General features: G+C 50.0%; 1 protein-coding gene across 1 annotated transcript; it reads right to left on the bottom strand.

The window, feature by feature from the left end:
* Window positions 1–1870: 1870 nt before the first annotated feature.
* On the bottom strand, window positions 1871–12818 carry LOC118236116 (NEDD4 family-interacting protein 1-like). Its single transcript, XM_035434190.1, has 8 exons — window positions 12605–12818; window positions 9616–9703; window positions 8876–9006; window positions 7726–7813; window positions 6598–6722; window positions 6301–6367; window positions 5725–5830; window positions 1871–2712 (listed from the first exon to the last, which is right to left on the bottom strand). Exons 1-7 carry the CDS (start codon window positions 12632–12634, stop codon window positions 5727–5729), a joined length of 633 nt encoding a protein of 210 aa, XP_035290081.1. The 5' UTR covers window positions 12635–12818; the 3' UTR covers window positions 1871–2712; window positions 5725–5726.
* Between the last annotated feature and the right edge of the window lie 117 nt (window positions 12819–12935).

The following is a 12935-nucleotide window of genomic DNA, read 5'->3' as shown; positions in this document are numbered from 1 at the left end:
GCAGCGCGTTTCCGAGTTGCGTAACCCGCTCAAGGTTTCACGACCCGGATAACGAAGCTTGGCGTGCGCGACTCACAAACCGCAGTCGCGCTCTGGAGCGCAGAAGGGTTCGCAGATGCCAAGCTTCCCCCTTATGACCCAGCATCCCTTCACAATGTGCACTCAATTAAAAACCTCGTGTGCGATTCACAAACCAAAGGCATGTTCCCGAAGAGCCAATACAACAAACCGACAAAGGACCCAGACCCAAACTCAATAGCTGCTTTCTCACTCATTTCCTTGGTTTCATGTTTTTCTTTTTATGCCACTCACGCAAGAACAAATACAAGTGTATGGCAGCGTGCACACACACACACACATGCATGCAGACACACACACACTCGCGTACACCCATGCAGTTTCATATGCATGCATACACACACATGCATGCATACACACACACACGCACATATGAGCGGACACACGCATGCAAATGCACACACACATATGCATGCATATACACATACACACACACACACACGTACAAGCGAGCACACACCCCCACACACACACGCTAAGGAGAAATGACAGGTCAGGCCCTAGTGAATGTAAAAGCTCTCTCCCACGTCAGTCCAGGGTCTGCTCAGTGTATTTAATAAACCCATCCGGCCAAGAGCAAGCTTTCCGGTTTGGACCGGAATATGACTCCTCAGAATCTGAAAGATTTATGAGAGAGAGAGAGGCTCAACCAGGGAACGCAGGAATGAGAATTATGCGTCTGCACCGGGTGGGAAGGTTCCTGTACGAGCGGAGACAGCCATACTTCGCCTTGCGTAAGGGGCCCGCCTGGGCAGGACGCTCAAACTGAGTATCGATACAGCCCGTCTCAGACACTACACGAGCACTGTGTGTGTCTTCAGAGAGGGGCGCGGTCTAGGAAACACACAGCAAGGGACTGCATGTGACCTTCAAAACACCCAGACCCCAAAACAACCGGGCAACACCGTCCCTCTCCCTCTCAAGAGCGGTTGTATACTGGTTCCGCAATACACTGAAAATGCACAAAACGTTGAAAACGTGCGTGTGTGCGTGTGCGTGTGAGTGTGTGTGTGTGTGTGAGCGTGAGAGTGCGTGTGCGTGAGCATGCGTGTGTGAGCGTGTGTGTGTGTGTGCGTGCGAGTGAGTGTGTGTGTGTGTGTGTGTGTGTGTGTGAGAGAGTGTGTGTGTGCGTGTGAAAGATCGGCTCGAACCGAAGGCCAAGACCCTCGGCGAAGACACAGAGGAAGCAGGAGGCACGTTGCTACTGAAGAGACGTTTATTAGATGTTTTGCCATATTTACAGTCGTACACATTTTCGTACAGGTAAAACCCCCTCCCTCCCCCCACCACCCCTCACCCCCTCCCAGGTGCAGTACTGCTCGGTGGAGAGCGTGGGGAAAGACCCCCTTTCTCAGGGTACGGAGAGGCCGTTACGGACCGCGTGAAAGAACGGGACCGAGGGCCGGGGTGGGGGGGATGGGGGGGGGGAACCTTAATTTAGTGAGGCGCAGCGGGTGCTCTTTACGACCGGGGCGGCCAGGGGGGCAACGGGACAGCGCTGCAGGAATTTGGGAATGCAAACCCCCCCCCACCCCCCACCCAGGTAAGGAGTTCCGGGGAGGAGGGGCTGGTTACCTGGGTCACGAGTGGTGGCGGCAGGCGGAAACAAGAAGGAGGGCGAATGAAACCCCCCCCCCCCACCACCCGAACCCAGCCCCCCTCCAGCAGCAGGTGCGACCTCGGTGACCACAGGGTGATATGGGGCAGTGTGCGGCAAATCGAAATCGGCTGAACTAAATTCATTCATGTGCTGGATAAAGTAACGGTGGGGTAAAAGGCCAAACGTTATCTCGTCTTAATGAGGGGGAGGGGGAGATACAGGCCCGGCAGCCCTGCCCTGGGCCTCGGTCCGCACGTCTGTGAAACTACACCACCTAATGCCTCAGAGTCTTCCCCGCACGCAGTCTCCAATCAGCTGTGTTCCCTGCGTGCGCATCACGCAGCGCACACTGCCACCCTTACCTGGAAGATAAAACGGTACTCTCCCCACATCTTTCAAAGAAGCTCTGTCTGAACTTCGTCTCACACAACAAAAACACTGCTTTTACATTTTTTTTTTGATTAACCCCCACCGCCCTCCACCCCTCCCCACCCCCACCCTGACCCCCACCCTATTGGAGTACTGTGAATCATGATTCCTAGCCGGCATGAGGCTGCTTCCAAATCAGAACTGCATTATGAAAAGACAGAAAAAGGTAACGAGACTGCCCTCTACTGGCTAAACGGGGCAAAGTGCATGCTACGCTCCAACTATTAACAGATAATATATAAGGCATTATTCATACATCACAAACTTGATTGCAAACAGCACTTAACATTAGCCACTAGAATGGTTACAGATTTATCGGCATCCACTAGTAAAATTGTACATCTAGAAACATATAGAAGGTAATGTCTCATTCGTTAATAGATCGGTGCAATTGAAAGCGTTTTTCGTTTTTTTTTTTTCCTGTCCGTCTTCTGTGGTTTCGTGTTTGGGACTTCCTGCAGGAAGTGCAGTAGAATTTCTGATCGCGGGTTTGGTTTTGTTTTTTTTCGTCGTCTTGCTGTTTTCTCGCTACATCCAGATATTAAACGCAGGAAGGATTTTTGTGTTTTCATTTCATTTAAAAAAAAAAAAGAGAAAGAAAACAGCTGCAAGAAAAGAGAACATTGAAAGGGTTAAAATAAACGCCGCGCTGTTTTTGGAAAATGGGTAGCACACGTTACTTCAGAATTCGGAATCCAGCACACAGTGCAAGATTCACACCACTGGGGAAACTTAACACTGGCCACCATTTTAAACTACCTGTAGTTACATTACATTACATTTATTTAGCAGACGCTTTAATCCAAAGCGATGTACAAAAGTGCATATCATGGTCATTGGACAACTACAAAACACAGGTTCAATAAGGTGCGATACTCATATCGTACAGCTATTTATAGCCAGGAACACAGCTCAGTTCACGTAGTGAACATTATTTCTGACCTAACTTATGCCAAGCCAAACTAGGGAGAAGAACAAGCTACATTAGGACAAATACAAATGACAAAGAGTGCTGGAATGGGGGAACATGTAACATGAGTGTCATGAAAGGGGGGGATTTAAAGTGAAGTTAGTCCAGGCATAGTCTGAAGAGATGCGTCTTCAGACCACGGCAGAAGATGGGTAGTGAAGGAGAGGTTTGAAGAGGGACGGAGAGTTTGTTCCACCACTGGGGAGCTAGGGTGGAGAAGCTCTGTGATCCCTTTATTTGGGTGGGAGGGGGGTGCAGGGCACCCAGCTGCTGCAGAGCGGAGTGGTCGAGCAGGCGTATAGAATCGAATCATGTCCTGTAAGTAGACAGGGGCCGTCCTGTTGGCTGCAGTGTAGGTGAGGGTCAGGGCTTTGAACCGGATCCTGGTAGCGACCGGTAGCCAGTGGAGTGACTGCAGGAGAATTTGGGAAGGTTGAAGATGAGTCGGGCAGCAGCATTTTGAATCATCTGTAGTGGCTGTATGGCACAAGCTGGCAGGCTTGCAAGGAGAGAGTTGCAATAATCAAGGCGGGAGGTCACCGTAGCCTGGACGAGCAGCTGGGTGGAGTGCGTAGTCAGGTATGGTCGAATCCTCCTGAGGTTGTACAGGAGGAATCTGCAGGACCGTGATGTTGCCTTGATGTGCTCCTTGAGGTCCAGCTGGTCGTCCAGGACCACCCCCAGGCTCTGAGTGAGAGGCAGTCACTGCGGTGCCATCCACCGTGATTGAGAGCTGGCGTAGTAACGAGGTAGTAGTTATACTACAATTCTACTGATTCTATCGATCTCATCACTTTTCCCCACACAGTCATTCCATCAGCTCAAAATCACGCACGCTAAATTCATCATCTTCATGGATATGGATTTATCAGCACATGCAGCCCGTTAATGACTCACTTTCACATGCAATCATCAGCATTTCGGGGGGATGTTTGAGCAGAAAGTGTGGCTGCATCTTCCTGGTCCACAGGGGCTCACATTCACACTGAAGATAAGGACTTGTTGAAGCCGTTTTGACAGACTAATCAAATCTGCCACCGACGAGTCAAAGACTGTTCCCTGAGGCAGGAGAATGAGGGAAGAGGTTTTTTTAGGATGAACCCACGCAAATTTCCACAGTGATGAGATGAGCCAATGAGCGCAGCCATTATGTTACAGGTGAAGAAAAAGTCACCAGAGCAGGGCAGCCCAACCCTGTTCCTGGATCTGCCGCCCTGTAGGTTTTCATTTCAACCATAATTTGGCACGATTCTGCTAACTGGCAGCACAACGAGATCTCTAGCTTTTTGGACGGGGTGTACTCTGTCAGCGTTGGAATGAAAACCTGCAGGACGGTAGATCTCCAGGAACAGGGTTGGGCGGCCCTGTACTAAACTACTGGGTAAACAGACTTGGTAAACAGTGGAGTGGATAGGAGGGCATACAGCATGCAGAATTTAGCATTCATGCCATCATCCTGGGAGGAAGGGGGGCACACCAGGTGTCATCTGACATCACTTCCTGTTCTTAGCAAATCCCACAGGGGCCCTTCACAGGGCAAATCAGAATTGTGGCGGTGGTGGCATTCCCTTGTGAACAGACACGGCTGAGGTAGTGTTTGTGCTCCTAAAGTAAAATAACTTGTTAGGGTGTGTGTTCCTCTGACACCTTCACAGAGATAACGCACTCACAGGAGTTCACTGGTATTCTTCCTGGTTTGAGCGCATATTCTCAAATAGGTCCCAAATGTTTTCTTTGTGTGCGCGATAGAAGATGTTTTCGGTTTCTGACAACCTGCTGCCATGACAACTGCTGGTGTCGGGATATCCAATGGGGCTGCGGTAAACCACAACAAGCTTGTACCATGACATCACGTTTTCCTGTGGCAAACGGCCTCCCTGTACCAGCTGTCCAGGTGTTGCCTGGAGGGGGTTTCCGGACTGCGAACCACAAACCTGTCAGACACCTCCCTCCAAAGCTAATTGTTTCGCCGTGTTCCGTCCATATTCTTCAGACGAACAGAAGCCAACGCTCCGTGAGCTCAGGGGCTCCATCTACTGGTGGTGGAGGTAATTAACGCTACAGCACAGCACACTTATTCCCGGGTTTGCAGGTCATGGTCTTGGGTCGTAACAGTTTAGAGAAGGTACTAAATCTAAAACGGCTTCAGTAAAATATCCAACTTTATGAAAAGACTGCACGTAAAAAGTTGTGCAAATGGCTCTGGATTAGAGCTCTCGCTGCCTGTGTGTGAATGTAATGTAACCCACTGGAGGAACAGCATTCCCCCCCCCCCCGATCAGCAGGGTGTAGAACAGTGATCTGCAGGGAGTAGTACAGAGCCTCCAATCCTAGTGCTGAAGAGGCACAGGGTAAGCCGTGTTTTATTTTCATGCTAAAATCAGCTGATTTTACCTCACAGCTAGCCGCACGCTGCTCTAGCCTAGCGTTAGCTCCTGCCCATTGACGCAGATGGAGTCTGCAGGCAGGCACATAGCCGTTAGCTGCGGCCCATTCAAACACATGGAGTCTGCAGGCAGGCACGTAGCCGTTAGCTGCGGCCCATTCAAACACATGGAGTCTGCGCGCGAGCATGTAGCCGTTAGCTGCGGCCCATTCAAACACATGGAGCCTGCGCGCGAGCGCATCGCGGAGGCTGACTGCATACCTTTAGTAGATGAACAGGACTCTGGTACGCGGGAGGGTGGAGAAGGAGTCGGCCATTTTGCGGACCTTGGCGTAGTTGATGAAGCCCCTGAGGAAGAGGAGGAACCCTGGAGGGACATGAAGAGCAGGCTGAGCACACAAGTACAGACTCACAGTACTAAGTACAGACTCACAGTACTAAGTACAGACTCACAGCACTAAGGACAGACTTATAGCACTAAGTACAGACTCACAGCACTAAGTACAGACTCACAGCACTAAGTACAGACTCACAGCACTAAGTACAGACTCACAGCACTAAGGGCAGACTTATAGCACTAAGGGCAGACTTATAGCACTAAGTACAGACTCACAGTACTAAGGACAGACTCACAGCACTAAGTACAGACTCACAGCACTAAGGACAGACTCACAGCACTAAGTACAGACTCACAGCACTAAGTACAGACTCACAGTACTAAGGGCAGACTTATAGCACTAAGTACAGACTCACAGCACTAAGCACAGACTCACAGACTTTGCACAACAGACGTTTCTGCCGTCGAAGTGATTAAACGCACAACTTAAGGATACTCACCCAAAACCAGGAACACCCACCACAGCCAGTACTGGCCATCGAAGTATCCGGGGAAATAGGTGGAGAACTGAAAACGAAAACAACCAGGGGGAAAAAAAAAAAAGAACGATTACTCTAAAAAGCAGGAGCAAGACCACCGGCACCGAGACCGGGCAGAACGTCTGGCGGGACAAGGCATCTCCTGCAGGTGCCCGAGGCCCACGGCCTCTCCTGGGCGCAGGGCGCGCATATTTCTGTGGGGCACGAAGTGGGCGGAGCTCGAGCCGTCGCCAGGGCAACCCCGCGCGGAAGCCTTACCCGGACGATGAGGATCCACTTTATTAGCGACAGGCCGAAGCCGGAGATGGCGCCGTAGCGCCCGGCCGCGGAGGTGGTCAGGCAGAAGGACAGGAAGAAGCCGATCCAGTTGAAGAGGAATGCCACTGGAGGGAGAGAGAGAGAGAGATGGGGGGGGGGGGGGGGGGGGGGGGTTCAGCCAGAGACTGTGCAGCCGATACCACTACCTTACTGAACACCTGTGTGCACTCTGATACCATTACCTTACTGAACACCTGTGTGTGCACTCTGATACCGCTACCTTACTGAACACCTGTGTGTGCACTCTGATACCGCTACCTTACTGAACACCTGTGTGTGCACTCTGATACCATTACCTTACTGAACACCTGTGTGCACAGTCTGATAATGCTACCTGTGTGCACAGTCTGATAATGCTACCTGTGTGCACAGTCTGATAATGCTACCTGTGTGCACAGTCTGATAATGCTACCTGTGTACACAGTCTGATAATGCTACCTGTGCACACAGTCTGATAATGCTACCTGTGCGCACAGTCTGATAATGCTACCTGTGCGCACAGTCTGATAATGCTACCTGTGTGCACAGTCTGATAATGCTACCTGTGTGCACAGTCTGATAATGCTACCTGTGTCACACCTATGTGAACACCACTCAGATACCGCTAAAACTGTTGCTGCTGCATGTCAATCAAAACTACTCACCACCGGGCAGATTAATCCTACACTGAGCAACACGTTCTGCTCCAAACTACAAATCCCATCTGAAACTGTGTGCAGAAGACTATGCAGGGTGTGGTGCAAAGAGACACACATTTCAGCTGCTGCGAACGGAGCGGCTCTTAAGAGGAAGTAAGGGTTTCCCTGGCTACCCCTGCCACTAGGTCATGTGACCACAGAACCCGAGCTCTGACCTACTATTGGGCTGGGGTGCTGTTAGCATACCGGCAAACCGCGAACCTCTGCGTGTGAGGGCTTTGCGGTTGTAACGCGTAAGACGGGTTTGTGGTTGAAACGCGTAAGACGGGTTTGTGGTTGAAACGCGGGCGCACACGCCAGCCCGATTCGTACGGAGGGAAGCGCGGGTCACGAGCCGGTGATTTTTTTCGGGGGACGACGGGACACTTACTAAAGAAAGTCAGCATGAAGATGCCGTCGTTCCCTATCCGGAGCTGGTCCGCGTCCTCGAAGTCGTCCCGTGCCACGAAGTCATCCTCCTGCACGGAACAAAAGAAGTATAAATTACTTCGGTCCAACAGCATGTTTTGGGGGGGGGGATAGATCAGTACCCCTGGCCGTGATGGAGAGTAGGACTGAAACACACGTTTCCACCTCTTATACGCCCTGTATCCCCGTATCACATCTGTGTTTAAGTACAGGGTGACACAGTGATCAGCTGGAGGGGCAAGAGAGAGTGTTCACAGGAAACACACGCCTAAAAACCCCCAATCCTGAAAGCAGATGCGATGCATCAGGGCAGGAGATACAGGAGCTCTAAAAGCACTCTGGGAGAGGCTGAGCATGAACGCAAAGAATGTGGAAGAAACAGAAACAGGTCACCTTACTTTACAAAAAACAAATAAAGTCATCTGTATAACAGTGGATCTAAAACAGGTCAAGGGGGAGGGAGGGCGGGAGGGTGAGAGAGAGAAAGGGGAGAAGGGAGGACTGACAGGCTGGGGGGTGGGTGGGGTGGGGTGGGGGGGATCTATGTCTATGTGTTCTAGCTTCTCGTCTGACGGGGTAAAGGTTTCACACCCACACAACCGTGACCCTACCTCGACGGAACCGCGAGTTACATCATAAAAAGTGTCCAGGCGTTCCCTGAGCTGTGGGTGAGCCATGCAGGGGTAAAGAAACAGAGCGGCAACACCAAATAAAAAACCAGACGACACACGACAGAGCACTTCCGGCTTAAAAAAAAAAAATAAAAAATAAAAATCTGATCTACTTTTACAAAAAAGCCCAGCTGGAGAAAAGGACCGAGTCAGCTTGAAGACTGAGGCTCAGCTGCTGTGCCGTTCACTGTGTGTCCTTCATTATCTTCATATCAAATATGAATATGAAATATGAATGAGGGGGGAGGGGGGAAAAAAAACAAAAGCAATACTTTTACTCTGTACGGAGGTTCCATTTCAAGATTTTAAAAAAAAAGGAGACCTCGTTCCTCTGAATTGAAATGTCACTTCACCCTTGTGTCACTCAAAGCTGTGGGCGGGGCGGGGCGGGACAGGGGGAGGGGCCTGGGGAGGAAGTGGGACGGGGCCTTCGGGACTCACCCTTCCGGCCACGAGGGGGATGGTGGCCTCGGCCTTGGACCTCTCCGCCTCGTCGTAGGAGGGCAGCGACGTGGCCACGTTGTACGAGGGCGGCTTGGGGAAGCCGCCGTCCTCCTTGTAGTCGAAGTACGCTGCGGGAAAAACGCGTGAGAACGGCGCCGTAAAGCAGCGGCCTTCGCGGGAGCAGGGCTGGGCCGATCGAAAAAACACAACGTGAACACCATGACAACACTACGGAGAGCAAACCGACAAGGGAAGCAGACACTCTAAAGGCCAGTTTACAGTTAGGCGATGTACGATCACCGATGACTACCAGATTAGATGGTCTGCCGCAATGACTTTTAGCTTATACTAGAGTGACAGACGATTATGTCGTCGCCACTATCATCACTGTGCCCGTCGCTGAGAAATAAACGGTAATGAACTTTGACCCCACTGCGGGCTCAGCTGTCTCATCTGAAATTACCTTTAGCGAAGTGCAAAGTCATCAACTAGCCTAACCTTAAAATGAATAAAATGGAAGACGTTCGATATCTAAACGTTAAGCGAAAATGGAACGCCGGTGACAACGCAGCGAAATCCATCGGCCAATTATACATCGCCCAACTGTAAACTGGCCTTTGTGTCAGACGGGACCCTCGCACTCTGAAGGCAGGGAGGCTTCTCTCCGTGGGCCTGAGAGGATGGCTGAAAGGTGAAAATAATGATGATGACGATGATGACGTCCTCGAGGGCCTTACCTGCGTTGTCCGCGGCGATGCTGCTGTAGGGAGGCGGGGCGTCGGCCGCCGCTTGCTCTCCCTCGCCCGGCTCCTCCTCATTGGGCAGCTGGAGAAAGACGGACAGCGGGAGTTAGCAGAGGCCACCTCCCACTCCCGAGCGGCTGAGAGAACCTTGGGGTGGGTGGGGGGGGGGGGGGGGGGGGGGGCAGTGTGTCCTGCTCGCGTCACATCGTGGAGCCGGATCGCCGAGTCAGCACGCGGGGAGAGAGGGCCGAGCGAGGCGGCGTCTGCGCGTGACCAAACGCCAACGCGCGCCACCCAGAGAACAGTCGCAACGCCCTGGCCATCCTGAGCCCCCTTGCCCTGGCCCCTCCCGGGCTCCACTTCAGGCCGGATCCTCTGAACTCTGCCTCACAGAGAGTTTGGTTTTCACACGCACAGCACTGGCTTGCGAAAAGCCAGAGAAGTCATTTAATTGTCCTCTGGGCCGTTCTGCACTACTGGGTCAACTGCTATGAACATCCTGAGAGTTCGAGAGACCCCCGTTTTAACTGACCCACAGGACAATCCAACAGGGTCTCCCCATTCCCCCCAATTACATGACATCAGCATAGCATTCAAAACATAGACTTCTGTGCATGTGATTCTGACTCTCTGTAAACAGGCTGGGCTGGATTTGCTGGGCTGTGTTCATAGCTGGTCACATGACTTTTTTTCTCACATGACACATGACTGACATGAGGAAGTATCTCTCTGTTCCCTATAAAGACACACAAGCAAAAAAAAAGGTGCTTACTTCAGGACTTTCATGGTTCTTCACTGCATATTATACTGCTGATGTCACAATCACTGCTGGTAACTGAGAGCAACACTGAGCTCTGGAACACTGACTTAGAAAAACATTCCCAAAAACCTGCTCTTCAAAGGATTAAAGAGCTTTTCATCACATCACTGATTTTTGAACAAAGCAAGTAGATTTCTGTCCGCTGGCTGGTAGATCTTAACTAAAAATCAATGGTGACTGGATTTTCCATTCAATCTGCACTGCAATTACATAACTTTTTGAAACATTCCATTAAAAAGCAAGCATATTTCTGCCATTCTTACAAAGCTGCCTGAAACCTTAAGACTCACAACCACTGCAGTCTGCAAACACACTTAATTGCACTGCAGACGAAAGTGGAGCATATCAGAAGTACTCAGAAGCATTTCGCTGGTTTCACATCCTCACACAAAATGGAGACTTTCCTGTGCTCAAACCCACATATGCACCACGCTACAGAAAGCGAAGCATGAGTGTGCAAGATGACTCGGAGGCCCTGTCAGAGAGGCTCGTTAATCTTCCGTTCTCCAGGCGCATACCCGTACACCACAAAGCGTGCACTAAGCTTTCCATCGGTGTACCGTAACTCATTTCGCCCTCCCTCTCATTTCCCACTGCACGCTGGCAGACGGACACCCGCCTCATTGTTCCGTTGCAATGCCAGGCGTTATCCACACAGAAGCCCGTGGCCTTCGGTTTTTTGGAAGCTGTAGTTGAAAGTTTTCTCGTGTTCCGATTCCGAACTGCATGCTGATAAAACCGGACGCAGCCCTACCATAAACAAATCCCCATCCTTGAAATGCGACACCCCTGAGCAGAAAAAGAAGATACTGCACTACGTGTTGGGCTTATATGACAACTGTGAGACACGTTAAATCTGACAAAGGTCGCGGCGGAGTATATATTAGCTGACACATCTACTCTCACAGTAAAGCATGGGCATAAATTTGGGGAATGTGCGGGGTCACAGTGAAGGCCAAATGGCATACGACCCCGGCTCTGTTCGGCACCCTCGAGTTATTCATGCTTCTCCAGACCTTGGTGTACCGCTGCATTCCACCCCTTACCATATCGAGTTGCGTCTATAATTGATCATATAAGATCTAAAGTTGTCTACTGGAGATTTCATAACACGCAGTGGGCACCAGAGTACGGTTTCCCGTCGCGTTGAAGTTGGCGTTTTTAAATCACGCAAAGGACGTAGCCAGCTTAAACACTCATACCATTCAGTAAAAAAATGCTTTCGCGTTTTCTCCAAACTTATCGTTATCTACACACAATCGCAGCACTGGTTCATTCCAAATTCCAAGACGCAAAGCAAATTAATTCCATCCACGCCAAGCAATTCATCTGTTGAAGCAAGCATTAGTTTAACTACGTAGCCAGCTAAATGTCACGGTTAAGCTAGACCTAGCTAGCTAAAATGGTCGTCCTTGCGTAACATCCTAGCAAGCTAACATGTCCAACGATCGAGCCAGCTTGCTGTGATATTCCCCGTTTGTTGTGATATTCAATCGGTTACAATGAACGACTCCCTATGTAATCCTGTTCATGACAGCCAGGGCAGATCACAAATTTAGCTAACTTATTTGTCGTTCACAGCTAACGCTGTTAGCTAGCTAATAGGATTATTTTATAATTATCTTAGCTAACTGGAGCTGCCCAGCAGAGTAAGATCGACGTCAAATGATAGGAAGTTAGCACGCTAGCATTTTACCTAGCTAAAATGTCTGCTCTTGATCGGCGGCCTGCATAGAGCTAAATTAACATTAGCTAACACAATACTATTTATACATTTTGACATTTCCACATAAACACAGTATTTAGGTAGCTAGACTAATGGTATAAAAATACCTTACGTAAAGTTATTATGCCTGATGACGTTACGTACAGACTAGCTAAATATCATAGTTTCAGTTCATTCATAGTCGGCTAAACGGAGTTTTTTTTGTATCACGAAATATAAAAGGACTTCAAACACTAAAGTTACAAAAACATAAAATCACTGGATAAACAAGGAATTTACGGAAATTAACTAGCTAGATCGCTAACGGTAACCAGTCAAAACAATGAGGCCTGTATTTCCATATTAATCCCCGTTGTTTCCTACAAGAGACTCGCCGCCACGTAAGAGGGCGGATTCCCCACTACTCGTCACCTCTCGACAAACAAACTTACACTCACCTGCTGGTATCTACTGCTTTGCTCTGCCATTCTTCAGGCGATTGGGACCTCTAACCCCACGACCGAAAACAAAAAGTTAAATTTAAGCTTTTCTCTTTGTGCCCAAAGACGAAAACAGAGCGAAACCGCGTTATTTTTACTCTTCGGGACGTCGTTTTCCTCCCGTCCCTCCCCTAGTCTTGCCTTCTGTGTAATGGTAACAACCGAAGCACGGTTGAACTTTGCTGCCCCCGCAAGCCAAACCGATGCGCTGCAAGCCAAGATTCATTTTTCCGTGATGGGTGCGTTAATGAAAAATGATTACTTTTCAGCTAACAGCTAAATATATGCT

The sequence above is a fragment of the Anguilla anguilla genome, chromosome 9 (genome assembly GCF_013347855.1).
Source record: "Anguilla anguilla isolate fAngAng1 chromosome 9, fAngAng1.pri, whole genome shotgun sequence".
Classification (NCBI taxonomy): Eukaryota; Metazoa; Chordata; class Actinopteri; order Anguilliformes; family Anguillidae; genus Anguilla; species Anguilla anguilla.
Note: the sequence above shows the minus strand (reverse complement) of the source record. Positions and strands in the feature narration are given on the sequence as shown.

Excerpts from the sequence above, each read along its gene's own strand:
- LOC118236116 (XM_035434190.1), bottom strand. The coding sequence starts at position 12,634 with ATGGCAGAGCAAAGCAGTAGATACCAGCAG. Across the intron at positions 9,007-9,615 it reads CATCGCCGCGGACAACGCAG|CGTACTTCGACTACAAGGAG; the intron begins GTAAGGCCCTCG and ends TTTTTCCCGCAG. Across the intron at positions 7,814-8,875 it reads TCCCCCTCGTGGCCGGAAGG|GAGGATGACTTCGTGGCACG; the intron begins GTGAGTCCCGAA and ends TGTTCCGTGCAG.